The sequence below is a fragment of the Doryrhamphus excisus genome, linkage group LG1 (genome assembly GCF_037039965.1).
Source record: "Doryrhamphus excisus strain RoL-2023G ecotype Guam linkage group LG1, RoL_Dexc_Guam_v1.1, whole genome shotgun sequence".
Classification (NCBI taxonomy): domain Eukaryota; kingdom Metazoa; phylum Chordata; class Actinopteri; order Syngnathiformes; family Syngnathidae; genus Doryrhamphus; species Doryrhamphus excisus.
Window position 1 is genome coordinate 14,199,820 of NC_136357.1, and position 25,061 is coordinate 14,224,880.

Genomic DNA, 25,061 nt, shown 5'->3' on the forward strand with positions numbered 1-25,061 from the left:
CTCTCCACTTGACTGGATGTCATTTCTGCAAGAAAGAACATACCTGACATGTATGGGAAAGTCCGTTCTGGAGAGCAGCATTTTCATTTTCCAGGGCACTGTACATCTCCTCCAGGTTTGTAACTTTACTCTGAAAAAAAACGTGCAAAACAAATATGTACAGTGAAGAAAATAAGTATTTGAACACCCTGCTATTTTGCTATTTCTCCCACTTAGAAATCATGGAGGGGTCTGAAATTTTCATCGTAGGTGCATGTCCACTGTGAGAGAGATAAACTAAAAAGAAAAATCCAGAAATCACAATGCATGATTTTTTTAACAATTTATTTGTGTGATACAGCTGCAAATAAGTATTTGAACACCTGAGAAAATGAATGTTAATATTTGGTACAGTAGCCTTTGTTTGCTATTACAGAGGTCAAACGTTTCCTGTAGTTTTTCACCAGGTTTGCACACACTGCAGGAGGGATCTTGGCCCACTCCTCCACACAGATCTTCTCTAGATCAGTCAGGTTTCTGGGCTGTCGCTGAGAAACACGGAGTTTGAGCTCCCTCCAAAGATTTTCGATTGGGTTCAGGTCTGGAGACTGGCTGGGCCATGCTAGAACCTTGATATGCTTCTTACGGAGCCACTCCTTGGTTTTCCTGGCTGTGTGCTTCGGGTCGTTGTCGTGTTGGAAGACCCAGCCACGACCCATCTTCAATGCTCTGACAGAGGGAAGGAGGTTGTTCCCCAAAATCTCACAATACACGGCCCCAGTCATCCTCTCTTTAATGCAGTGCACTCGTCCTGTCCCATGTGCAGAAAAACACCCCCAAAGCATGATGCTACCACCCCCATGCTTCACAGTAGGGATGGTGTTCTTCGGATTGTACTCTTCATTCTTCTTCCTCCAAACACGCTTATTGGAATTATGACCAAAAAGTTCTATTTTGGTCTCATCTGACCATAAAACTTTCTCCCATGACTCCTCTGTATCATCCAAATGGTCATATGCAAACTTAAGACGGGCCTTGACATGTGCTGGTTTAAGCAGGGGAACCTTTCGTGCCATGCATGATTTCACATCATGACGTCTTAGTGTATTACCTACAGTAACCTTGGAAACGGTGGTCCCAGCTCTTTTCAGGTCATTGACCAAGTCCTGTCGTGTAGTTCTGGGCTGATTCCTCACCTTTCTTAGAATCATTGAGACCCCACGAGGTGATATCTTGCATGGGGCTCCACTCCGATTGAGATTGACCGTCATGTTTAGCTTCTTCCATTTTCTAATGATAGCTCCAACAGTGGACCTTTTTTCACCAAGCTGCTTGGTAATTGCTCCGTAGCCCTTTCCAGCCTTGTGGAGGTGTACAATTTTGTCTCTGGTGTCTTTGGACAGCTCTTTGGTCTTCGCCATGTTACAAGTTAAAGTCTTACTGATTGTATGGGGTGGACAGGTGTCTTTATGCAGCTAACGACCTCAAACAGGTGCATCTGATTCAGGATGATACATGGAGTGCAGGTGGACTTCTAATGGGCAGACTAACAGGTCTTTCAGGGTCAGAATTCTAGATGATACACAGGTGTTCAAATACTTATTTGCAGCTGTATCACACAAATAAATTGTTAAAAAATCATGCATTGTGATTTCTGGATTTTTCTTTTTAGTTTATCTCTCTCACAGTGGACATGCACCTACGATGAAAATTTCAGACCCCTCCATGATTTCTAAGTGGGAGAAATAGCAAAATAGCAGGGTGTTCAAATACTTATTTTCTTCACTGTAAGTACATGATGCAAATTAATGATGTGTGCATTTGGATGCTAGTGTATACCGAGACTCTTGGCAGGTCTATGTTGGCCTGTGCTAGTTGGAGGCGGAGTTCCAGGTTCTCCGAGGCCAGCTTGAGGTTCTCTTTCTGCAGCTCCTGATCTTTCTGTGATAAAGTCTCAGTGTCCTTCTCTGATGTCTAAAAATAACAATTGCGTTTTATTTTTTGTTTGTCATTTCTAGTCATTATTTGTACTCGCGTCAATGGTCGTTGGGGTGGTAGCCATATTTCACTGAGCAGCCTGGACAGGAATGTGTTTACTGATAATTTGGCATAAGTTTTGAGGAACCTGAATATCTCTCCAAGGTTTAGCTGAATTCCAAAAGTGTAGCACTTTCAGGGAGTTAAACTTTGGAGGTGCCATTTGACATATTGTTATTGCTTTTTCTGCCAACAAAGATATGTGTGCAAAAGTGATAACCTTTTGGACACAGCAACAAGCTTGCTAGCTAAGTAAGTCCACAGTCTGGAATTATTTCCAAATGTTGCTTTGTATTATAAATATGCTATTTGCAATGAAGGCGCTAGTTGTGTGAGGGTGCAGTCAGGTTTTCCTTAAATACTTTTTCCAAATTAAATACTAATTCCAAATTTCCCCACTGATGGCCAAATAAAGGCAATAAAGGCATCTTATCTTAACGTTTCCTTCATGCATGACGTGTTGTTTTACTCTTCTTTGTTCTTATTTGGATGTTTGTGCCACATATAAATGTGCAGCGTTCCAAATTGGATCATCACCAGCATTGTTGAATTGGATTCTTATGTGTGAATTTAGCTGTGGGGCGGTCGAGTGGTTAGCATGCAGGCCTCACAGCTAGGAGGCCCGAGTTCAATTCCACTCTCAGCCATCTCTGTGTGGAGTTTGCATGTTCTCCCTGTGCATGCGTGGGTTTTCTTCGGGTACTCCGGTTTCCTCCCACATTCCAAAAACATGCTAGGTTAATTGGTGACTCCAAATTGTCCATAGGTATGAATGTGAGTGTGAATGGTTGTTTGTCTATATGTGCCCTGTGATTGGCTGGCGACCAGTCCAGGGTGTACCCCGCCTCTCGCCCGAAGACAGCTGGGTTAGGCTCCAGCACCCCTGCGAGCCTCTTGAGGATAAGCAGTAGGAAATTAATGAATGATGAATGAATGAATGTTCTTATATGGATGTTTGTGCCACATATAAATGTGCAGCTTTCCAAATTGGATCATCACCAACATTATTTAATTGTTGGACGTCGGGAGTCTTGGGGTCTTGAGACCGGTACTGCTTCTTTCTGCACGACTAAGCTGCACCTCCCGTGTTGGACGGGCACCTCACCCCGAGACAACCAATCACTGGACATGGCCGGCATAACTGCTCCCACAACTGTTGGTTCTGGATGTATCTCATTGTCAATACTTACTTTAAGTGTGAATATTGGTATTTGATGACTTTATAATTATTTTGCATTGTTTTTGTTCATCATAATTTAATAAATACTTCTCTACAAGAGAGGAGAAATATGATCTCAGGGAAGAACTAAATTTGAAACACTTATATGCTAGGACTATGTTAAAAAGCCATAGCATTTCAGTATGTGGAATCAAACTATGGAATGGATTGAGTAAGGACCTCAAACAATGCACAACGATGAGCCAATTCAAGAAACAATACAAGCAGTTGATGTTTGCTAAATACAAGGATGAAGAGTTTTGAACCAGTCATGATATGCTATATATATCACTGTATTGAAACTTACTATGGTACCCATTATGTCATTAGATGGTCATATCACCTTGTACTTCGGTAAAAGGTGCATTATTAAAAAACAAAACAAAACAAAAAAACTTAAACTATATTATGGAAAGCAGGAAGTGAACAAATGTAACAGTTACTGATTGTAAAAGTACCAGATGGAGGGGTAAGATTTAATAAGCTTTGCTTCTTCCTACTCCTTTAGGACATGTGGAACTGTGAACTGATTATGGGATGCACTCAATTGTAATCTGATGCATGTTCAAATGAAATAAAACCATTACCATTACCTTCTGGAAGGAATTAATGAAGCTAACCAAGGTTCCACTCTATTTACCTATATTTAGCAAAAACTGTTTATTTGTGAAATGCATCCAGTAGCATAACAGAATCACAATATCCTCATTCATTGCACGATTTATGATCTGATATTAGTTTGAGTTTAGAGCTGTTACGTATAATGATATTGGTGATGAAGTGTTGGACTAAATGGGTGTATCAGTAAGAAAGCCAGTATCGAGCATCTCTACTTACAAGTGGTATTGCTGGAGACTTGCTAGATATCTGTTTCTCCAAGGATTGCAGTCTCTCCTCAAGGGTTTGGCTCTTCTGGGCAAAATCCTCCATGGGACTCTCACCAGTCTGCTGTTGTCTGCAACGTTACCCAAAATCCAAAACTTGTAGATATTTAGTACTATATGAGACACAGGATGTCCCGAATGCAACTCATATTAGACTACTGCATACTTTATGGTGAGCAGCTGAGTCTCCATGTTAGTATTCTTTTCCTTCAGCCCCTCAGCCTCGTTCATCAGCTCATCTCTTCTCTCTCCCACCACCTGATCAGCCGTCACTCCTCGAGGCCTCGTCCTATTCTGCAGTGCATTCTTCTCTTTCTCCAGCCTGCGTACACGCTCATACACAAAACTAAATTAGGAAAATGTTCAATTAGAATTGAACAGTTGTGTTGAATCTCCTAATTATGGTTACAACCATTGGTGCAGAGACATAGTAATGGACTTGGTAATGGTAATGGTAATGGTAATGGTTTTATTTCATTTGAACATGCATCAGATTACAATTGAGTGCATCCCATAATCAGTTCACAGTTCCACATGCCCAAAAAGAGTAGGAAGAAGCAAAGCTTATTAAATCCTACCCCTCCATCTGGTACTTTTACAATCAGTAACTGTTACATTTGTTCACTTCCTGCTTTCCATAATACAGTTTAAGTTTTTTTTTTGTTTTTTAAAATAATGTACCTTGTACCATAGTATATTAATAGTATAATAATAATGTGTACCATAGCAAGTGTCAATATAGTGATATATATAGCACATCATGACTGGTTCAAGACTCTTCATCCTTGTATTTAGCAAACATCAACTCCTTGTATTGTTTCTTGAATTGGCTCATCGTTGTGCATTGTTTGAGGTCCTTACTCAATCCATTCCATAGTTTGATTCCACATACTGAAATGCTATGGCTTTTTAACGTAGTCCTAGCATATAAGTGTTTCAAATGCAGTTCTTCCATGAGATCATGTTTCTCCTCTGGATGACATTTTTAGCTAATTGGTTGTTTTAGCCTTATGCATTATTTTAGCTGTATTTTAGATGAACTATATCAGCAAGTTCAAGTATTTGTGATTTTAGAAATAACGAGTTAGTATGTTCTCTGTAGGCGGCATTATGAATTATCCTTACTGACCTTTTTTGCAGTACATTTAGTGAGTGAAGATTGCTTTTATAGTTATTACCCCATATTTCCACACACACAACTTACTTAGGTAGTAAGAAATGTTAGATGCAAAACTGTCCAGAGTAGGGGTGCTCCGATCAATCGGATGTGATATTGGTATGTGTGGTATTGGTATCGGTCAATGTCACGCATGAATTATCAGCATCGGTATCGGCAGCATAAAGCCCTGATCGGAACATCCCTAGTCTAGAGTACTGTCTACACCAGGGGTCGGGAACCTTTTTGGCGAAGAGAGCCATGAAGGCCAGATATTTTAAAATGTGTATCTGTGAGAGCCATATACATTTTTTTAAACATTGAATGCAATAAAATGTGTGCATTTTTATGTAAGACCAACAGTTTTAGATAATGGGCTCTAATTACGTAGACCAGGCACACTACCCCACGCCAATGGGGTGTGGCCAGCACACTTTCGTGAGCAGCGCAGTGTCTAATAATAAATCAAATACTTGTTGCCATTAATACAACTTCTGCTGCTGCATAGTTTTGCACCGTACTCCGTAGACGTATTTCATTCTTTTGGCCATCTTTGTCAGAAGGCTTGGTTCTGCAGCTTTAGCTATTTGACTAAAGGAGGAAAGTTTACATTTACATGTTTTTTTGACATCTCAATGACCGAGGTAGACTACAGCATTACCCAGTAATAATCAAGTTTTGGTGTTTGACCTGGAAAATATCATCAGGAAAGATAGATATGGTTGGCCGTATTGCAGCAGAATATAGATGGACGAATTAAAATGCATAAGAAAGTTGTTGATTTTGAATATTATTTTTAACAGTAATTTCTGTGATGGTTTACTTTAAAATGTTAGCAAAAATAAATTTTTATTGTGGTAAGAAATGCTTGAGAACCAGATACAGTCATCAAAAGAGCCCTACCTGGCTCCCGAGCCATAGGTTCCCTACCTCTGGTCTACACTGACCTGGCATTGAGGACTTTCATAGTACTAAGCTGTTTGGTCAGGGAGTAATTTTCACATTCCTTATTCCTCAGGGTGTTCTTCATTTTCTCCAACCTTGACTGCCATATCTTGCCTTGCTTCCAGAGCAGAACTTTCTCTTTGCTCTGTCAAATGAAAACATTCATGAAATACAACCTGAGCTTCAAGTCTCAATGTTTCCCTTAAGTGGCTGGTTGAATAATTCATGACAATTTATACCCTCACATTATTCTACACCTCGTTGCTATAATAACCTGAATGGAGTCGCCATGGCACTTCATTTGCTTCTCCAGTTCTTGGATTTCTTGCTCTTTTTCTTCCTTTTGAACCTGGAGGGACTTCTGATGGTTCTGACTTTTTTGTAGTTTCTTGTTGAGGCTGTCCACCAAACCCTTGAGAGAGCTCTCACTTTTTCTAGCAGCCTCCTTTGCAGCTTCAAGTTCATCACTTAGCTCTAGCACCTGAGCCTTTTGTAGGGGAAACCATGAGGGTGGAAATTAAGCAAAATCTTCTTCCACCATTGAAGATGATCATCATGCAAGCATATTATGTGAATCAAAAGTTTAATATTAATCTGCATGTCTTTTTAAGCAGGTAAGTAATATATAATGGAAAAATGATACCTTCAGGTCTTTGGTGTGCTTGTCAACCATCATCTGCACATTGAGCCTCTCCTCGGTTTGTGAAGCAACGGCTAAAACTTGTTGTTCTGCAGCAGATGTCATTTTCGATCGCAAGTCTATCAGAACTCTACTGAGGGCCTGAGAAAATATTCATATGTGTAAATTGATTGTATAAATGCTCCAGAATCACAAAACGGAAAAATAAGAGTGATCACTTTGACTTGTTTTTCCTTATGGACCAGCTGTGCTTTCAGTTGTTCTACCAAGTTCTTCATAGTGTTGCTTGGAGATAGAGTATTGGCCTCCTTTTGGGTTTCCAGCTCATTTAGGAGGGAATCCACCTCCTTTTTCAGCTCCATTATTTGGCTCCTCTGGTCTTTGGTCTCAATGGTCAGATCTTTCACCTCTGCAGCATGACATCTCTTCAGCCTGCCCCAAAGCCACAGTAAGTATAGTGCTTCTTTAGGTACCAGTTGTCTTCGAGTGAAGACCACCTGGATATCTCGTTAGCTTGTTTCTTAGCCTGTGTGTCCACAATCATCTTCTGTCGCTCCAACTCCGCAGTGGCGAGCTTCAGCTTCCTGGTGATGGATGAGAGTGATATGTCCTGTTCAGCCACCGTCTGCTCCAACTCGGTCACACGGTCCAGATGTTGGGATTCTGGCATGATGACGCTGGGCTTCTTCATCACTTCCTGTAGCAAGAAAGGAAACCAAAAACACAGAATAGATTCATTTGCTGGCTGAAAGAGTAGATTTTTCAAAAAATGAAAGCATAGAATAGTCGCACGGTGGACGAGTGGTTAGCATGTAGGCCACACAGTCAGGAGATCGAGAAGACCTGGGTTCCTCCCACATTCCAGAAACATGCGAGGTCAGGGGTCTCAAACACGCGGTCCGTGGGCCAAATGTGGCCCGCAGGACACTAGTTTGAGGTCCCCGCCTTGATATGAAAATTTAATGTTAGTGCGGCCCACGCAAGTTTGATATGGATGCTGTATGGTATCATGTACCCAGAAAAAATTATTACGTTTGATTAATGTTCATGTTAAAGGTTAAATAACTGTTAACAGTTATCCTCCCTGTCTGTGTGGAAGTGGTAAGCTTTTGGCTATTTAAGTTTAAAGGAAATAACTTGAAGGCTACCGTTTAGGTCGCTAGCTCTCTAGTTTGCGAGTTAGTATGTGTCTCAAGACCCTGCAGTTGCGCAATATGTTGTAAATAAAAAGAGTATAAATGTGACTATAGTCGTGTTTTGTCATGTCTACAGGGCTCTAATAATGCTTTGTTCATTTTAATCTGAAAAATATAATTTGTCTACCCACCAACTATATGTGGTTTCTTAAGTTTTTATTATTTGCCGTTTTATTATTATTATATTTATTTATTACTGATTGATTTTCTTTATTATTGATTTGTTTATTTATTTTTCATCTTATTTTGTGCAGAAAAATAAAAATTAAGATATTTGAGAACAGTGGAATGTTTTTCTTGTAGAAAATCGGAACCAAAGCATTGAAAAAGTTTGTATATTTTTCTGTTTTTAATAAATGCGTTTTTTTGTTTTTTTTGGAAAACCTGATGCGGCCCAGCCTTGCCCAGACCCGAGCTCCAGTGGCCCCCAGGTAAATTGAGTTTGAGATCCCTTTGCTAGGTTAATTGGTGACTCCAAATTATCCATAAGTATGAATGTGAGTGTGAATGGTTGTTTGTCTATATGTGCCCTGTGATTGGCTGGCGACCAGTCCAGGGTGTACCAGCTGGGATAGGCTCCGTAGCCTTCGTGAGGCAAAGAAAATGAATGGATGAAAGCATAGAGCTCTATCAGTACCGCTGCCTGGCGTTTGAAGTGGTCCAGAGCAATGTTGCTGTTGGTGTCCAACTTCTTGTAGAGCATCTTTATCTCCTCAGCATGTCTCTTTATCAACGCTTCTTGATCCTGACATTCATAATGTTAGACATAAACTCATTGGATGCTTTTAGATACACTTTTACAATCAACTGCAATTGTTTTCATAAATATATCAACCACACGCCACAGTGGTACTGAAGTTTCACTGTACCTTTCCTACTTGAGTCATCTGGTTCTGGTACTTCTTCAGCAAATCCTCTTTTTGGTTGAGTCGGCCTTGAAGATCTTTGATGGTCTTATGGACCAGTGTGAGGGCACCCTGTCTGTTTGAGTCTCCTTTATGATCAAACATTTCTTCAATGGGATGTTCTGTTCTCCCAGCAGTTGCTAACTCGCTTTTCCGTTTCTTCGTGGACAAAACATCCTCTTCAGGCCATCCCACCGCCATTTCTTTCTCCTTTAATTTCTGCATTTAAGGGAATTATAGTCTTCACCAGGTGGGTTGTGTGTGACAACATGAAGATGGACAGACGACAATTATACCTCCTCCAGACCTTTCCGAACCTCCTTCATCTGTTGAAGCCTCCGTTCTTGATTGTCTCCTCTTTGTTTTGCCCTCCTGCTCTCCTCCTCTGCTTTTATCTTCTCTTGATGGACTTTAGCATGCTCCTGTTGGATGTTCATCACCATCTCCATGACAAAGACCTTCAGGTTGTGCTAGTGAAAGGTATTAAAAGTGAAATCATGATTACGGCTCAAGGTTCAGCAAGACAAGATTTGGTACTTACGTTCTGCAGTTTTTTCAGACTGGGTATATTTGTGTTATTTTTAGCCTTCAAAGCCTGGAGGACATCTATGAGTACACCCGCAACATCTCGTTTCTCCTTGGTTAGCTGATCCACTGTTGAGTGATGAGAAGAGAACACATACATGAACAAACTTCAGTGTTTTGACCATAAATGTATGTAACCGGCCTGATTCAGTCAGACCTGGATTCCACCTAGGCTAAAACCATGGCTAAAAGCCTGGACTGTCAACTCCAGCTGGCTTTCATTACAGATGCAATTAAAAAGTATTAGTTTTATTTACCTTTGAGCTGTAACTGGCTCCTCTGGAGTTCCATCTCTTTCTTTGGGATCTTCACTTCTTTTTCTAGGTGTTCATTCTACAAATATAACATCAGTTTACTTAACGTCTGACGTCAACTGTGTTGCGGTGATCCGTCATGATACCTTGGCCCTGAGCTCTTCATCCATGTGAGTTTTGCTCAGTTCAGGAGTTTGCGGCCACCTTTTAGTGTGTGTGACATCCTCCTCCACCAAGATGGACTGTGGCAGTCCTGCAGGCATGGCTGGTGGTCAAGACGGGGGAACAGAGGTCAATGTTCTCAAAACTCAAACTCAAGTCACCTCTCTGCTTGGCCAGCTGTCGGACTTGTTTCTTCATATCCAATCTTTCCTCTTCAAGACGTTCAATCTGAGCAAGAAGACAGCTTATTTATTATTTAACTTTGATTTAACCAAGTGGAAAACCCATTGAGATCGAGATCTTTTGCAAGGGTGACCTGAGGTCAGCGCACACATCAATACATAAATACATTACAATAATACAAGATTAATACAAAATTTAAACACAAACAAAACGAAAATATATATATATATATATATATATTGCAGGATATAATTAAAAACAAAGCGCTAAAAGGTGACGCACAAAACAGGTTCATAAACCGGTACTCCGGTTTCCTCCCACATTCCAAAAACATGCTAGGTTAATTGGTGACTCCAAATTGTCCATAGGTATGAATGTGAGTGTGAATGGTTGTTTGTCTATATGTGCCCTGTGATTGGCTGGCGACCAGTCCAGGGTGTACCCCGCCTCTCGCCCAAAGACAGCTGGGATAGGCTCCAGCACCCCCGCAACCCTCGTGAGGAAAAAGCGTTAGAAAATGAATGAATGAATGAATAGTCCGAGAAGAGCCTTGTAGATGAAAATAATCCAGTGCATGTACCTGCAAGCACTCAAGGAAGGCCAATCGAATAAAGCATAGAGTTCACAATGATGGGTAAGACAATTACAACCAGTAATAAACCTCACAGCATAATTAATCATAGACAACATTCAAAAACTGTAAGCATTTTCCTGAAGCAGACATGTAAAGAACATGCCCATAATCCAGAAATGGTAAAAATGTTGCAGATACAAGAATTTTACAAGTCGTGAGTGAAAAGCAGGACTTATTTCGATAAAAGAACCCTACATTCACCTAGTTTTGTAACAAGTTTGGCAATGTGAGCTTTAAAGGAGGACTCAGTCAATAAGAAAACCCATATATTTAAAATTGGCCACTGCCTCAATGGGCACACCCCTAAGGTAAAGATTTCAAGGAGTTTCACCGACAAGTCACGCTTGTTTGAGAATAACATCATTTTCGCTTTATTTGCATTTAAAACCGATTTGAGTGTTTGTAGCCAAGAGTGAAACAGATTAAAAGCAGATTGCAGGTACTCAAAAGCTTGGATAAGAGCGTTAGAACAACAATAAATTGCAGTGTCATCTGCATAAATATGATAAGAAGCGTTCGACATGTTGATACACCGGCTGTTGATGTAAAAAGAAAATAAAATAGGTTCTAAGACTGAACCCTGGGAAACACCTTTTGAGACTTTTGAGTAAGAACACACTGTGATCTACACTCCAGATAGTTTTTGAACCAGGAAGCATGGTTATAAAGACAAATATGGTTTAGTGCCTTCAGCAGCAGGGCGTGATCAACAGTGTCAAATTCTTTGGAAAGATCAATAAAAAATGCAACACAGTGCTTCTTGTAGTCCATAGCATGAATTATAAAAAGATTTTTAAAAAAGCAGCGGTCATAAACTTTGTTTACCTCTTTAATCAGAACTTGATTTTCTGCTTTGTACTGCCAATGTTTGAGTCCTTTGGCTCGTCGGAACTCTGTCAGATCCACTTCTTCTCTGGGTTCATAGCCTTTTCAATGAATTCCAAAAGAAAGAAAAGTCAGATGATTGTTAGTCTTGTTATCTGAAATGCTCACTTTCATGGAAGACATTACCTAGTCTGTCTCTGAAATTCTCATTCTCCTCCATGAGCTCGTTCATTCTCATGTCCATTTGGTTGATCTCTTTGGTCATGCTCTCTAAATCAACTTCTCTCCATCTGATTAGATTTTTACACTCCTTAATCTCGGCAACAGCTTCTTCCAGGCCATATATTCCCTGAAATACACAAAAAGTTGTGGTTTCATTTTATTGTTTTTATGCCTTACCAACTTTTCAAGGAAGTTGCAAATCGATTGGACACAGGCAAGGCAAGTTTATTTATATATTACAATTTGTACAAAAGGTAATTCATAGTGCTTTGCAGAAAAGGGTAAAATAACTTAATCCATAAAATCATACAGACATACTAAAATCAAACAAAATTCCGTGAATCATTCCATAAAGCAAAACAAAACAAAAAAACATAATGCAGATAAAATACTTTCAGTTGCCATATGCACACTTGCAAGTGTTTTCAGCTTTGATTAGAACATTGCTAAGGTTGAGGATTGTCGCACATCTTCTGGAAGACTGTTCTAGATTTTGGCAGCATAAAACTGAAACGCAGCCTCACTTATTATAGATAAAAATGTATTACTTTCTGCGATTAAATTAGATTTATTCTGAGTTATCTATGGCCAAAAAATGTGATTCATTTTGATCAAATCTTTTAATCGACTGAAAGCCCTAATCATACCACAACGAGTTAATTTCAGCTTGCTTACAGTGCTGTGAATTGGGACACACCTATTTCGACTATGAATCCCTCCAAAAAGAACCTCTAACAACGTTGCATCGTGTGATATACACACCCTGATCTTGCATTAACACGTACACATATAATAGTTGCAGTATCTTGTCATATTTTAATGATTTTTAAACTTCTTTTCTCTGCTCATTGAGACAGTTATGCTCATCAACAGTGGCGACAACACTTACGATCTCCGCTCTCATTGGGATGGCTGTGTCTTCCAGCACAATACGTGTGCTCCAGTCCTCAGGAAAACCAGCATCTTGCTGAGTGAAATCGAGTGCTAGGTAGCCACTCATCCGTCTGTGAATGACGCTGAAACTAGCGATTAGCTCAGCGTAGTGTTAGTTAGCAAGTATCAATGCACCGATTTCAGTAGTGTTTTTAAATTATCTCAATAGGGTAAAATACTGCAACTATTAATATTATTATCATCTTGAACTTGTTAATGCATGATCACAGCATCAATATCAAACGATGCAATGTTGTTAGAGGGTTTTTTTTTGTTTTAGAGGGCTTCATAGTCGAAATAGGTGTATCCCAATGACAGCGTTGTAAACTAGCTGAAATTACCTAGTTTTTTCTTGTTATAATACACAGAAACGGGAGAGAAATATGTGTTGATATTTCACATAAGGATCGTGGATGATTAACTAGAGTTGAACTGGGCACTTTGTCCTGACAAGCAATGTGGATTAGCTTTGATCAGATAGTCTCACAGTCTCTTATCGATGTGGTTTGACAGTATCAAATCAAATCAACTTTATTTGTATAGCACTTTTCCTGCAAAGACATGCAACACAAAGTGCTTTACAGAATTAAAAACAATTACCACAAAGGAAGTAGTAGTTATAGTTATAGGCGAGAAAACCCTGGGCCTCTGGTTGATATGAGGTTTAGCAACACAAGGATACTCTTAGATACAAAGGAAGACAAACACCAATGGCGTGTTGATCACACCATTGTCACACAATGTGTGTTACGTTACACTTCCAGGACATTGCCTTCAATGAATGTGACGTAAATTAAGAGAATCTAGTGTGTGTTTTTGTCCACTTACCGACTCGTAATCTCTCAAGCGCTTTGAAGCGTCAATGAGTTCCTTGTCTTTTTCTTCAGCGTGAGCTTCAGCTTGTTTCAAAGCTTCCTCTGCTTCTGTTGCTCGGATTGCGACAGCCTTCAGCTGGAACTCCATCTCCTCCATCTTAGTCTGCTGGACTTGGACTTAAGACAAAACTCTGCAAGTTTTACTCTGCTATCCACTGACAGCACTTTTTTTGATCATCTTAATGAAAGCCAACAATGCCGGTCATTGAGACGTACCTATTTTGACTACAAAGTCCTCTAAAAAGCCATTTGGTATACATGCTGCTTTCCTACGTGCACTGATCGAGCCCAGGAGCTGAGGCTACTTCTGTCAACAACTGCAGTATAGTAACAAGGACGCTCTCATTGGGATGGCTGTGTCTTCCAGCACGAGACTTGTGCTCCAGTTTTCAGGTAAAAATGCTGACAGCAAAATATTGTTGAGTCGTTTTAGCAAAATTGAGAGTTAGACATCCACTCCATCATTTGTTATTGAAACGGGCTGCTACAATAACAATATCAATGTAGTATGTATTAATATTATATACAAGTTAATTATACAAGTTACAATATTAATATACAAGTGTTGGTGTTTTTAATTGTTTTTTAGGTAGGTCCCATGATGTGCATTGTTAGCTAGCTCATCCCAACTCATTTTCTCTCTTTAGAATGAAAAGGGAAATAAATATGTGTTCATGTTTCACATGAGGATTGTGAATGAATGTAAAATTCTCCAAGAAGGTCAGTTTTCCTATAATAATTTCATCAACTTGAAGATTTGACACGGCTCAACACTGTGCCTTAAAATGTTTTTATTGTAACACCTACCTTTAAAAGTGTTCTGTGTTCTGTTCAGAACCTTGACCCACTCACCTCCCACTTCCTTTTTAGACAGCTTCAGACTCTCCATGAACAAGGTTTGCTTTTGCATTTCCCTCGTATACTGCGCCACTTGCTCTCTCAGGATCTTGATCTGATCATCTCTATCCTCCACTACCTGCAGAGCAATTACCAACAACAACGTCATTAGCGACAACACCAATGGAACACCTGGTGTGTACCTGCCTGTGTGTGGGCCAGCTACTAGCAAAATGTCTGTTTTCCCTTGTAGTAAGATAGTCATGAATACCACAAAAGAAACATCTCAGAGTTTAATTATGCACGGACATCTTCCTTTGTTTTCTTTGCTAACGATGCTGGCTTACCTGTATGCCTGATATGTGGTGAGAAATTAGCAAATTGGTATTTTATGAAAAGTGGGCATTTATTTCAAAGACAACAAGAGCTGGTCACACAGTGACTAGCGACAAATCTAGTGACTTTTTTGGTATTTGGGGACGTATTCTGCATTTTGTGTTCCGAGCAAAGCAGGCGCTGTTCACAGGTCCGCCCTACCCAAAGACCGTCACAAGCTGGCAGTTTTGAGTCATCTTCCGAGCTGTGATGCCACAGGGGTGGAGCTCGCCCTGTTTTAAAACGCAAATGTTTCTTAATCTTAATATTAATGTTATTAAGATAAAAGATGAGGTGTGTTTATATTTTACTGTTAGTCTATTTACATTTCTTCTGGTAAATGTACCTAATAAATAAGCCTACTGTATTGCCGTGTTCTCAGTTGCTATTACATTAACTCACCAAAAGAGTGTTTAAGAGAATTTAAACAGTATAATCTTGTTATTCGCTGTTCATTTGTGTGAATTTAAAAAGGTTCTCAATTGCGTGGGATGGAAGAACTTTGAGAGGTGCAGGCAGAGATGAAATATTGTTATTTTAGCATGATGAAATTATGACCACAGTTAAATTAACAAACCAATAATTCCATATGTGAGATTTAACCAATGTACTATCACAACCCTAGTGATTGGAAACCATTACACATGCACACTGCACTTCTGTTTGTTGTATTTTGTTGCTGGAACAAAATGAAGAAACCTTTAAAAGTTTCAAAGTTGTGTTGTTTTGCATGTGCCAGCATGCTGATACATGTATAGATATTTTTATTATGTCATTCTGATACATGTATAGATATTTTTATTACGTCATTCTGATACATGTATACGTAGATATTTTTATTATGTAAGTTTATAACCCCTGCCATATATTATTAGAGTAGACATATAATTATTTTTCCTGTTCACCGTGTGCTGTGCTGCTATTGCCACAGTCTTATTTTGTCACTGGAACCTTCATTTCCCTGAGGGCACAACCCCAGGTGATGAACAATGTTTGTATTTAATCTAATCCAACATTTATGTATGGATCAAATATGGCCCGGTTTAGAAGAGCCAATTATTTCATCACATTTTGTCACATCACATCAAGTTTTCCAGTTACAATGGTTTAGTGCTATTAATGGTACAATTTTACACTATGAAGAGAAATCATTGCTTCTTCATTTGGAACAGACCTGCTGCAAGGAAATAATGTTGATTCTGTCCAAGTCCAGCTGGGCCAGACGCAAATTTTGCTCAAGGTCCCGGATCATCTGCTGGTACACCAATATCTCCTCATCCTTTCCAGAGAGCACTTTCTGTGAAGGAAAGTCACATTACTGGGTGTACAAACTTTCATCTCGGTATCATGATATTGATCCCAAAGGGTATTATTAGTGTGCACTTTGGTCTTTTCACATTTTTGCAGTATTTAAACTTTCTACTTAAATAACGTTCATAAATTTTCTTCTTATATTAATTGAATCGGATTTGTTACATTTTACCCAAAATACTGCAACATCATTACAATCATTTAATTTCATTACAATTATTTATTTAGTGACACAGAAAGCAGTTTTAGGCACTGTTGTGGCATTAAACTAATTCAGTTGCATTGCGGCATACTCTGCTGTTTAGTCATGCCGAGGTGCAAATTATGACATTGCAGTCCACAACGTCTCTTACAGTGGATGATGTGGAGTTGTAACTCGTCTGTTTAATTCACACAAGCGGCCCTACTCCATTCATTTTCAGTGGAACCTGCACATATGGAATTTCACATGTCATCACCCAGCCAAGCGACACGTAAAATCCTGGAATAGGTGCAGATTCTGGAAGATGTTGAAAGTTTTCTATGTGAGTTATTGTGCGTAACTGCTCTATAGGAGTCCACAACTTAGTGGATAGATCCTCTTTAATATTTTTAGTTTATTCTTGTAAAATTACTGATATTTTGGGTTTTTTTTGTTAAATTCTATTTTTAGAATAGTCATGGGCCCTACTTTGGACTTTTCTGAGCTAATGTCTCCATATTTTATGCAAAGTTCATTCAAGGTTTATTGCTTTCTGGTTTATGAGAGTTACTGATTGAGATGTTCAGTTCGATGCCAACCTTCCATTCATTCACTTTGGTGTCCACTACTGCCATGATTGGGTCATCCTCTTCTGTCATGTCTTTCATCTTCTGCGTCAGCTCTCTGACCTGCATGTGAAGCACACATGTGCAAGATGAAAACACAATGCAAAACGGATGTAGAATTTGAGGAGGGCGTTTACCTGCAGCTCGGCATGATCCCTCTCTTTCCTGAGCTGGTCTGTCATGGAGTCACACTGATGGATGGCCATCTTCATGTGGTTGTACTCATCGCTCATCTTCTCCATCTCCTTGGTAGACTCCATCAGACGTTTCTGCATATTCTGGTTGTCAGTCTTAAGCTGTGCGATTTCTTCTTCCGCTTGCTAAAAAGCAACAAAATCTTGTCACTAATAGAAAGATGGTAGCACAGAGCAGATATGGAGGTAAAGGTCCACTCAGGTGAACAGGACACGGGTAGGTTTGGGAAGACCTGCAGCTCCTCCAGGCACTGGGAGAGCTGGCGGTTGGCAGAGTTGAGCTTCCTCTGAGTCTCTGTGTTTTCGTCTCTGGATGGACCCGACTCCTTGCGTTCCAGCTCTCCATGATAAAAGTCCACATCCTGCTGGAGCTGCGTGTTCTGATCAAGGACAGGTTTTCTTTAAAGTGGACATCACGTCATCATTCAAAAACATACGTGTCAACCATCTTGTACCTTTCTTTTCAACAACTTAAGGTCATCCTCTGCTGCTTCTGCTCTCAAAATCAACTACAGAAGAAGAAACACACTGGATGGACCATGTTTGACCCCCAGGTTGTACACTGTGTTATTAAAATGACTGCTATTCAGTGACGTGCGGTCAGGGGAGGCAACCAAAACGTACAAACACTCATTTTTTCCCATGACAAATGTAAATCCAATTTATCTGTTGCAGACACCCCAAAATATTAACACTAAACTAGGGATGTTCCCATCAGGGTTTTATGCTGCCGATACTGATCCTGATAATCCAAGAGTAAAATCGCACGATACCGATCACATACATGCAGTGTAAATGTTTAAATGTACTACTGGCAATACTGTATTGGGGTAACCAAGGTTTTTTCTTGTGAGAGTTACTTTTACAAAATGAAATTGGCCAAGAGCTGCTGGCTTATTTCAAGTTAAACAACGCTAATATGCTTGTTTTACCAGAACATTGACAACATGCTGATACGCATCCGCAACTCAAGTTTTGCATTTCACAATGCATTTATTTCTTCTCACATTGTGAACTGAAAACCTGAATGAAAAGCAGGTTTGCCCTGTCTGTCACCTTGACATCACAGATGAAATCAGTGTGCACAATGCACATTTCAAGTACGGCGCAAATGCGCTCTCGTCATGGTCCACGTGAGCTGTGCGTGCTCATTTGACAGGTGAACTGGGGAATTGCAGAGACTGACATGCATCCACCATGGAGTCAGAAGTGGTGGTAGACAGCATGCGCATCAAACGTCATCCGTAGCCCAACGCAGGCCGGCACATAATGAATTTGAATTTCTCCTGCACTAAAAGTGCTACATTATTTTAGACTTGAGACGTACCTGCGACTGACTTTCTCCCCCACCTCTGCTTTTTACATCCTGTGTATAGTCTTTATTCTTGCTGATTGGACAATAAATCGAAAGGAAAAATACTGAAAAGTCATTAGTCGAGTACTTTGTTTCATCTAAAAAAGGGGCATACCTGTACATGTAAATCAAACTCCAAAAAGTCGGTGCCTTATCAGTCAAGAACTCACTGCACGTCACTGCTGCTGTTGACCCGTGTGTTCCTTCATACATGTTTTGTTGTCTTCTTTTCTCTTTTCATTTCTTTTTTCAGCTGGTTCAACATCTCCTCCTTCTCCATCAGCTGGCCTTTAAGCTGCCGAAGCTCATTTCTCAGGAAGAGGTTCTCTGGGCCGGTGCCAGCATACTGACATATGTAGACAAGAAAACGCAGAATAAAAGCATGCAAATATCACCCACATTGAGCAATTGGTTAAAACAGATGACAATACAGCATACATACACTGCCTTTGCAAGACAAAAGGTGCTCTCCTATTTTTACATACATTGTGCATTAAAAATACATTGGAAGTATATTCTGGTTATCTCCCACATTCTAAAAACATGCTAGGTTAATTGGCGACTCCAAATTGTCCATAGGTATGAATGTGAGTGTGAATGGTTGTTTGTCTATATGTGCCCTGTTATTGTCTGGCGACCAGTCCAGGGTGTACCCCGCCTCTCGCCCGAAGACAGCTGGGATAGGCTCCAGCCCCCCCGCGACCCTCGTGAGGAAAAGCGGTAGAAAATGAATGAATGAATGAATGGAAGTATATTAAAATATGAATAATTCACTTGTATTTCACTTCGGAGGTCACATTCCTGTGTGTGTCAGCGCTTAGGAGTGGGGCCCCTGCCCCGTCCCCCTCCATACATAAAGGAGGAAAAAGGAGAGACGGAGCAAAAGCCCCCACAATTATGAAGGAAGCGACAAGTTCCAGTGTTTCCAACTTGGTGACTCTGTTGCTAAATCTTTTCTAAAAAGCAACAAGTGACAAATCTAGCTACTTTTTCTGGTGTTGTTGAAGAGTTTTCTGGTATTTCTGGCTCCCTACAGGGTGGATCTTGCCCTGTTTTACAGAGCGGGCACTAAAATTGATGAATAAAGACGTAGTGCTAAATACAAGATAGAAAGTGGAGACTGGAGGCAAGTCTGGATGTAATGAACAAACTAACAATCAAGTTTATTTGTAGTCCTAAACATAATGAAAGTATTTTTACTCACATTTTGGTTCTGGTTTTATGCTTTCTAATAAAAAACAAACAAATGTTCAAAGTATTTTTTAGTTGCTGCTGACATTAAAAATTGTCGTCTTAAACGGGGATCTTTATTTCATATTTTGTTATTTTGTGCTTTTGGTATTAGCTGGGAATTTGAGCATAGCTAAATCTTTGTTATAAAGAAGACTGATGATTATATTTTGGTTATATATATATATATATATATTTTTTTTTTTTATGGACTATTTTATTTTAATGGCTGCTTTTTCTGTAAGATTTTTTGCTTTATTTTAATGAAATTCTTTAGATTAAATCTAAATTCACTTTGTGGAAAAAATATGTGGAATAAATATCGGGATATATGGTATATCATATAGCAATATTCAATGTAAATATATTGGGATAGACGTTTTGGTTTATATCGCCCAGCCCTACGGTATATCATACTGAGATTTTTTCTTATTTTATTTTGGTGATAAATGGATATGCTGTGCAAAAACAGTAAGACCTGCCTCAAGTTCTTCCTCCAGTCTCGACACCTTGGCGAGAAGTTTAGTTTCTAAAGCAGAGAAGTCAGAAGAAACAATGATATCTGTATCTTGTTGGAAAAATACTAAATTACAAAACCTACCATTTTTTTCTTGTTCTTCAACGAGTTGTTCAGCAAGAGAAGCTTCTCGATGCTTCATCTGAAGGAAGAGAATGACAGCACACTTACTGCCAATGACTGCCTGTGTTTGCCCAAATAATGGCTATGGCCATTTACTGTGGTAAAGAATAGTAATTAAATATCATTAAAGATGAATATAATTAAATAATCATATTTTGGGGTTGTGGTGGTGGGCAAGTGGTTAGTGTGCAGGCCACACATCTAGGACACCTGGTTTGATTCCACCCTCGGGCATCTCTGTGTAGCGTTTGCTTGTTCTCCCCGTGCATGCGTGGGTTTTTTCCCGAGTACTCCGGTTTCCTCCTCCCACATTCCAAAAACATGCTAGGTTAATTGGTGACTCCAAATTGTCCATAGGTATGAATGTGAGTGTGAATGGTTGTTTGTCTATATGTGCCTTGTAATTGCCTGGCGACCCGTCCAGGGTGTACCCCGCCTCTCGCCCAGCTGGGATAGGCTCCAGCACGCCCGCAACCCTTGTGAGGATAAGCGGTAAAAAAATGAATGAATGAATTTGTCTTTGCATTTAAGAACACATCTTTATGATACTCTCAAAAGATGGCACTTAAGTTGCTGCTTTTATGTGCACAAAGCTTTTTTTCCCATAATTTAATAAATTATTGGCATTATTTGTTGAGAACTAAAAGGACTTTCTATGTATTTGAATTTCCAAAAGTTTCAAACAAGACCATTGGAGATATGCAAGATCACATGATAAGCATGTTTTTTGGACTGTAATAAGTGAGATGATGATGGTACAGTACTGTTTTTTTTACATCTTTTTCTACCAATTTTTTTTAGTTAAGGGGTGTGCCTTAAGTTGGCCACAATAAAAGGCCAGTCCAAAGTGTGCAAATTCACTGCACCGGCATTTTGAATACATCAGCACAGCGTTTTTAGTATTTTTTTTGACCAAAATTAGGTTGGCCACAATAAAAGAACACTCCTAATGTGAAGTCTTACTGTATCTGCATTTTGAATGAAGGGACACCAAGCATGTCTGGGATGCTTTTGATCAGCATACATTTGGTATTTGATGGTCAAACCCGATACTAATTTCTGTAAATGTCAGCCTTTTATTATTGTTATCAGTGAAATTGTGGTCAATGTAAAGACGAATACTTATGCAGTACCACATGAATACTTTACCTTACCTTATATATGTTACTGACACAAATGTGTCATTTGTTTTTCATAAACGCCTAATGACATTGACCATGATTTCATTTATAAAAGCAATAAAATGCTGAGGGAGTTGAACACTTTTGCAAGGCGCTGTTACAGGTACATAGCAAAGAAAAGGCTAGAAGACCTTGAGCAGGGCCTGAAACACTCGCAGTATGTGGACAATGTCCTCCTGAGCTTGATGCTCCACCTCCCACTCTTCTTCCTGCAACACAACACGGAACATAAATGTAGCGTGTACAACATGTGGGTTACATAAGGCCAAATAAGTACATTCAATGATTTGAGCATATGTACATCAATATTTCACTTAAACATGCCATTGTTGTTTTGCCAGTGTTGGTGTAAGCTGAGATGTCCCAATAGCATGTTTGCTGACAACATGCATGAACCTGTACAAGTTGTGCTGCTGAAGTGTGAGTATGAGACTGGTGTACGGTTACCGAAGTGAGAAGGTCGATGATACCGTCAATTTCATCTTTGTAATGTTCATGGACGGTCGCCGGGTCAATCCTCTTCACGTCATCCCACTCTAGCGCAGCAGGCATCTTGAACGTCTCTCTGCAGCTTCCCAGGAATGTGCAAAATCACAAAAAAAAAACATCATTCAACGCTTGCATCAGTAAATCATCAAACAAGCATACAAACCATGTTTGGTGCCTTTGTTTTTATGACATCATAGAGACAGCTGCAGTTGTTTCAGACTCCAGTTCAGAAAGAACACATTATTTTTAAGTGTATTACAGTTGTCCCGCGCAATACCACGGTTACATTATCGTGTTTTTCAGAAACTACTAAATGATCATTGTTTCATGGTAGACTATGTTCTATTATTAGTGAAAACATATTGAAATATGTCAAACCTCGGCTACAAGAGGTGCAATGTGGTTTTCGTCCTGGCCACAGAAGACTGGACCAGCTCTACACCCTCACAAGGGTGCTGAAGGGTACATGGGTGTTTGCCCAACCGGTCTACATGTGCATTGTGGACTTGGAAAAGGCATTCGACTGTGTCCTTTGCGGTGTTCTGTGGGGGGTGCTCTGGGAGTACGGAATGGGTGGCGCACTACTACATGCCATTCGGTTTTTGTACAAACGGAGCAGGAACTTGGTTTGCGTTGCTAGGAGTAGGTTGAGCCTGTTTCCGGTGAACGTTGGCCTCCGCCAAAGCTGTCCTTTCTTTTAAGGTCATGCCACAGCATCTCAATAGGATTAAGGTCAGGACCTGGACTTTGCCACACCAAAGTCTTTGTTTTGTTTTTCTTCAGCCATTCTTAGGTGGATTAGCTGGTGTCTTTTGGACCATTGTTCTTCTGCAAAGTTTTAGTTGTCCAGCAACTCCTGGGAAGGTTTCCCACTATTCTATTTTTTCCATTTGTGAATAATGGCTCTCACTGTGGTTTTCTGGAGTCCCAAAGCTTTACAAATGTCTTCATAACCTTTTGCAGATTGATAAATCTTAATTAATCTCAGTTGTTTTAACGTTCTGAAGTACTAGTGTATTGACATTTTTACAGTTAGTTTGTTTTGCATTGAAGTTACCAGTCACCTTTGTAGTTTTTATTATGCCACAAAGTTTTTTTTAGTTGAGGTGAATATTGAAAATAGTATATTGATGGGATGCGTAAGTTGGAATTATTCTGATACAAATCTTATGTTACTGCAACAACCACTGAATGTTGACTTGATTGTTTCAGATTAATTTCTGATATTAATTTCTTTATATTATAATATAAAACAAATATTGAGCCACTCTTTTGGACAGAATGTCTCCCCAAAATTGTTTGGTCGAGCCATAAATTCCATCTCTTATTTCCAACAATCAGTGCATCTTGTCTAAATTAGCATGACTTTCTAATCAGGTTTCAATACAAAGTAAAATAGACATGAATGAGATTGTTTCCTTTTCAATATAACTGATGAATCATTTATTAACTTTCAGGTACAGGTTTGGCACAATATAATGCATATATATTGCTTAGCTTCAACCACAAAACAAGCATTGGATGCATCGTCTAGTTGAAGTTTACAGTACCTTCATTCGAAAACATGACTTCCTCATGCTCAAATGCAAACAGTCACCCATCTTCTTTTCTGCTGCTCCAATGCAGACCCGAGGACTTGTTCCTAGCTGACATTAGACAAGAGGCGGGTTACACAAGTTCGAGGATATCAAAATCTGGCAAATAGTAAGGGAATGTGTCTGTGGATTAAGGACATTTATATTCATGAAATTACTTAGAAGTAAAGCTTGTGCAAAGATGAAGTTATCTTGAAATGTATTCAGGCAAGAGCAGCATGGCCTTAAGTGTTGCAGATGTTTTCCAGAGTAAAGTGGCACATAGAATGAGATGACTATTGAATATGTAATGCGTGGCTGTGCAAAGGAATCACAAAAAAGTTGTTGCATACTTCAGTTGTATTTTTGTTGACTGTGACGTACAGGGTTCCTATGGATTTCCCAGATTCCAATAAACAGATGTGTATCGTAAGTGATAATCTAATTAATCAACTACTTTGGTGTCTTTTTGGTTTGTTCAGTGGCAGAGCTGGCAGTATCAACTTAATGCCACCCCTATGTGAGTAATGGTCTGGTTTTGGCCATCCCAATGAAAGATTTTTGGCTCCACCACTGGGTTGGTTCAAATTGATTTGGTCCGTCAAGGGCCTGAACCGATTATTCAATCAATACAAACAAGCTTCAAATTTTAAAAAATTGTTAGTTGCAGCCCTTGTATAAAATAATGGCATTGTCGAATCGTCATTATTCTCAACATGTATGCCATCATATCACCAGATATGAGTAACTCATACAAAGGAGGATAAGAGTGGAGTGCTGTCCATTCGATTTGTCAATCTTCCCATCATGCTTTCTGGGATGCGCCCTTCATTGTGTGCTCTCACAAAAACATCTTAGAAAAACAGATCACTTTTAACAAAAAAGACAGGAACAGTGGTAAGAGCCTTGGAAAAATGAATATTTTGCCTTACTGTAGTTTCCATTTTTCAGCCATTTGCAGACCTGCAAACTTATGAAATCAAAATCCATACTTTTCCATTCTTGCGTAGGAACCCTGAAAAAACAGTTTATTTTACAGCTTATCATAGTAACCATCATCCATAAAGTGGAACAATCTGAAGTGTAAACCGATCGCTTTACTGCAAACACAAATCAAGGTTATGCAGTTTTAAGACTCAAATTGTAATCCCCAAGTATTACCTCCACTATGGAGATTTTAACCTTAAATTTGGTCTAGACTTGAAATAAAAGGTGCATTTTTCCCCCTTTTGTAAACAGTTTGGCCTTGATGGAATTTCTAAGTGTATTTTTAACTTACAACTCAAAGTTAAATTAAGTATGAAAAATAAACAAAAGGGCAAAAACACAGCAGTTTTTGATCTTGCAGTGTTTTTGTGATTGCAGCATTTTCAATTTGCAGTACTTTGCCCCTGTCAGTCAGTGTAAGACTGTACAAAAGAAAAGAAAATGAGCC

The 25,061-nt window shown here is 39.4% G+C and overlaps 1 protein-coding gene across 2 annotated transcripts; it reads right to left on the reverse strand.

Annotated features, from left to right (window-relative positions):
* Window positions 1–42: 42 nt before the first annotated feature.
* On the reverse strand, window positions 43–23,695 carry LOC131130747 (centrosomal protein of 290 kDa-like). Of its 2 annotated transcripts, XM_078790742.1 has the most exons (30): window positions 23,603–23,695; window positions 22,011–22,134; window positions 21,695–21,772; window positions 20,344–20,401; window positions 20,225–20,271; window positions 18,724–18,858; window positions 17,614–17,667; window positions 17,392–17,538; window positions 17,102–17,284; window positions 16,938–17,027; window positions 16,021–16,143; window positions 14,487–14,610; window positions 13,588–13,751; window positions 11,791–11,953; window positions 11,605–11,705; window positions 10,124–10,190; window positions 9,947–10,053; window positions 9,804–9,879; window positions 9,503–9,615; window positions 9,258–9,431; window positions 8,926–9,180; window positions 8,694–8,801; window positions 7,358–7,557; window positions 7,079–7,292; window positions 6,495–7,001; window positions 6,223–6,365; window positions 4,286–4,441; window positions 4,073–4,190; window positions 1,819–1,953; window positions 43–130 (listed from the first exon to the last, which is right to left on the reverse strand). In XM_078790742.1, the coding sequence occupies exons 2-25, from the start codon at window positions 22,113–22,115 to the stop codon at window positions 6,810–6,812; spliced, it is 3,078 nt and encodes a 1,025-aa protein (XP_078646868.1). In that variant the 5' UTR covers window positions 22,116–22,134; window positions 23,603–23,695; the 3' UTR covers window positions 43–130; window positions 1,819–1,953; window positions 4,073–4,190; window positions 4,286–4,441; window positions 6,223–6,365; window positions 6,495–6,809. The 2 variants fall into 2 exon arrangements, with proteins under 2 accessions (XP_078646868.1, XP_078646873.1); XM_078790747.1 differs by lacking the exons at window positions 20,225–20,271; window positions 22,011–22,134; window positions 23,603–23,695 and having other exon boundaries at window positions 21,695–21,773.
* Between the last annotated feature and the right edge of the window lie 1,366 nt (window positions 23,696–25,061).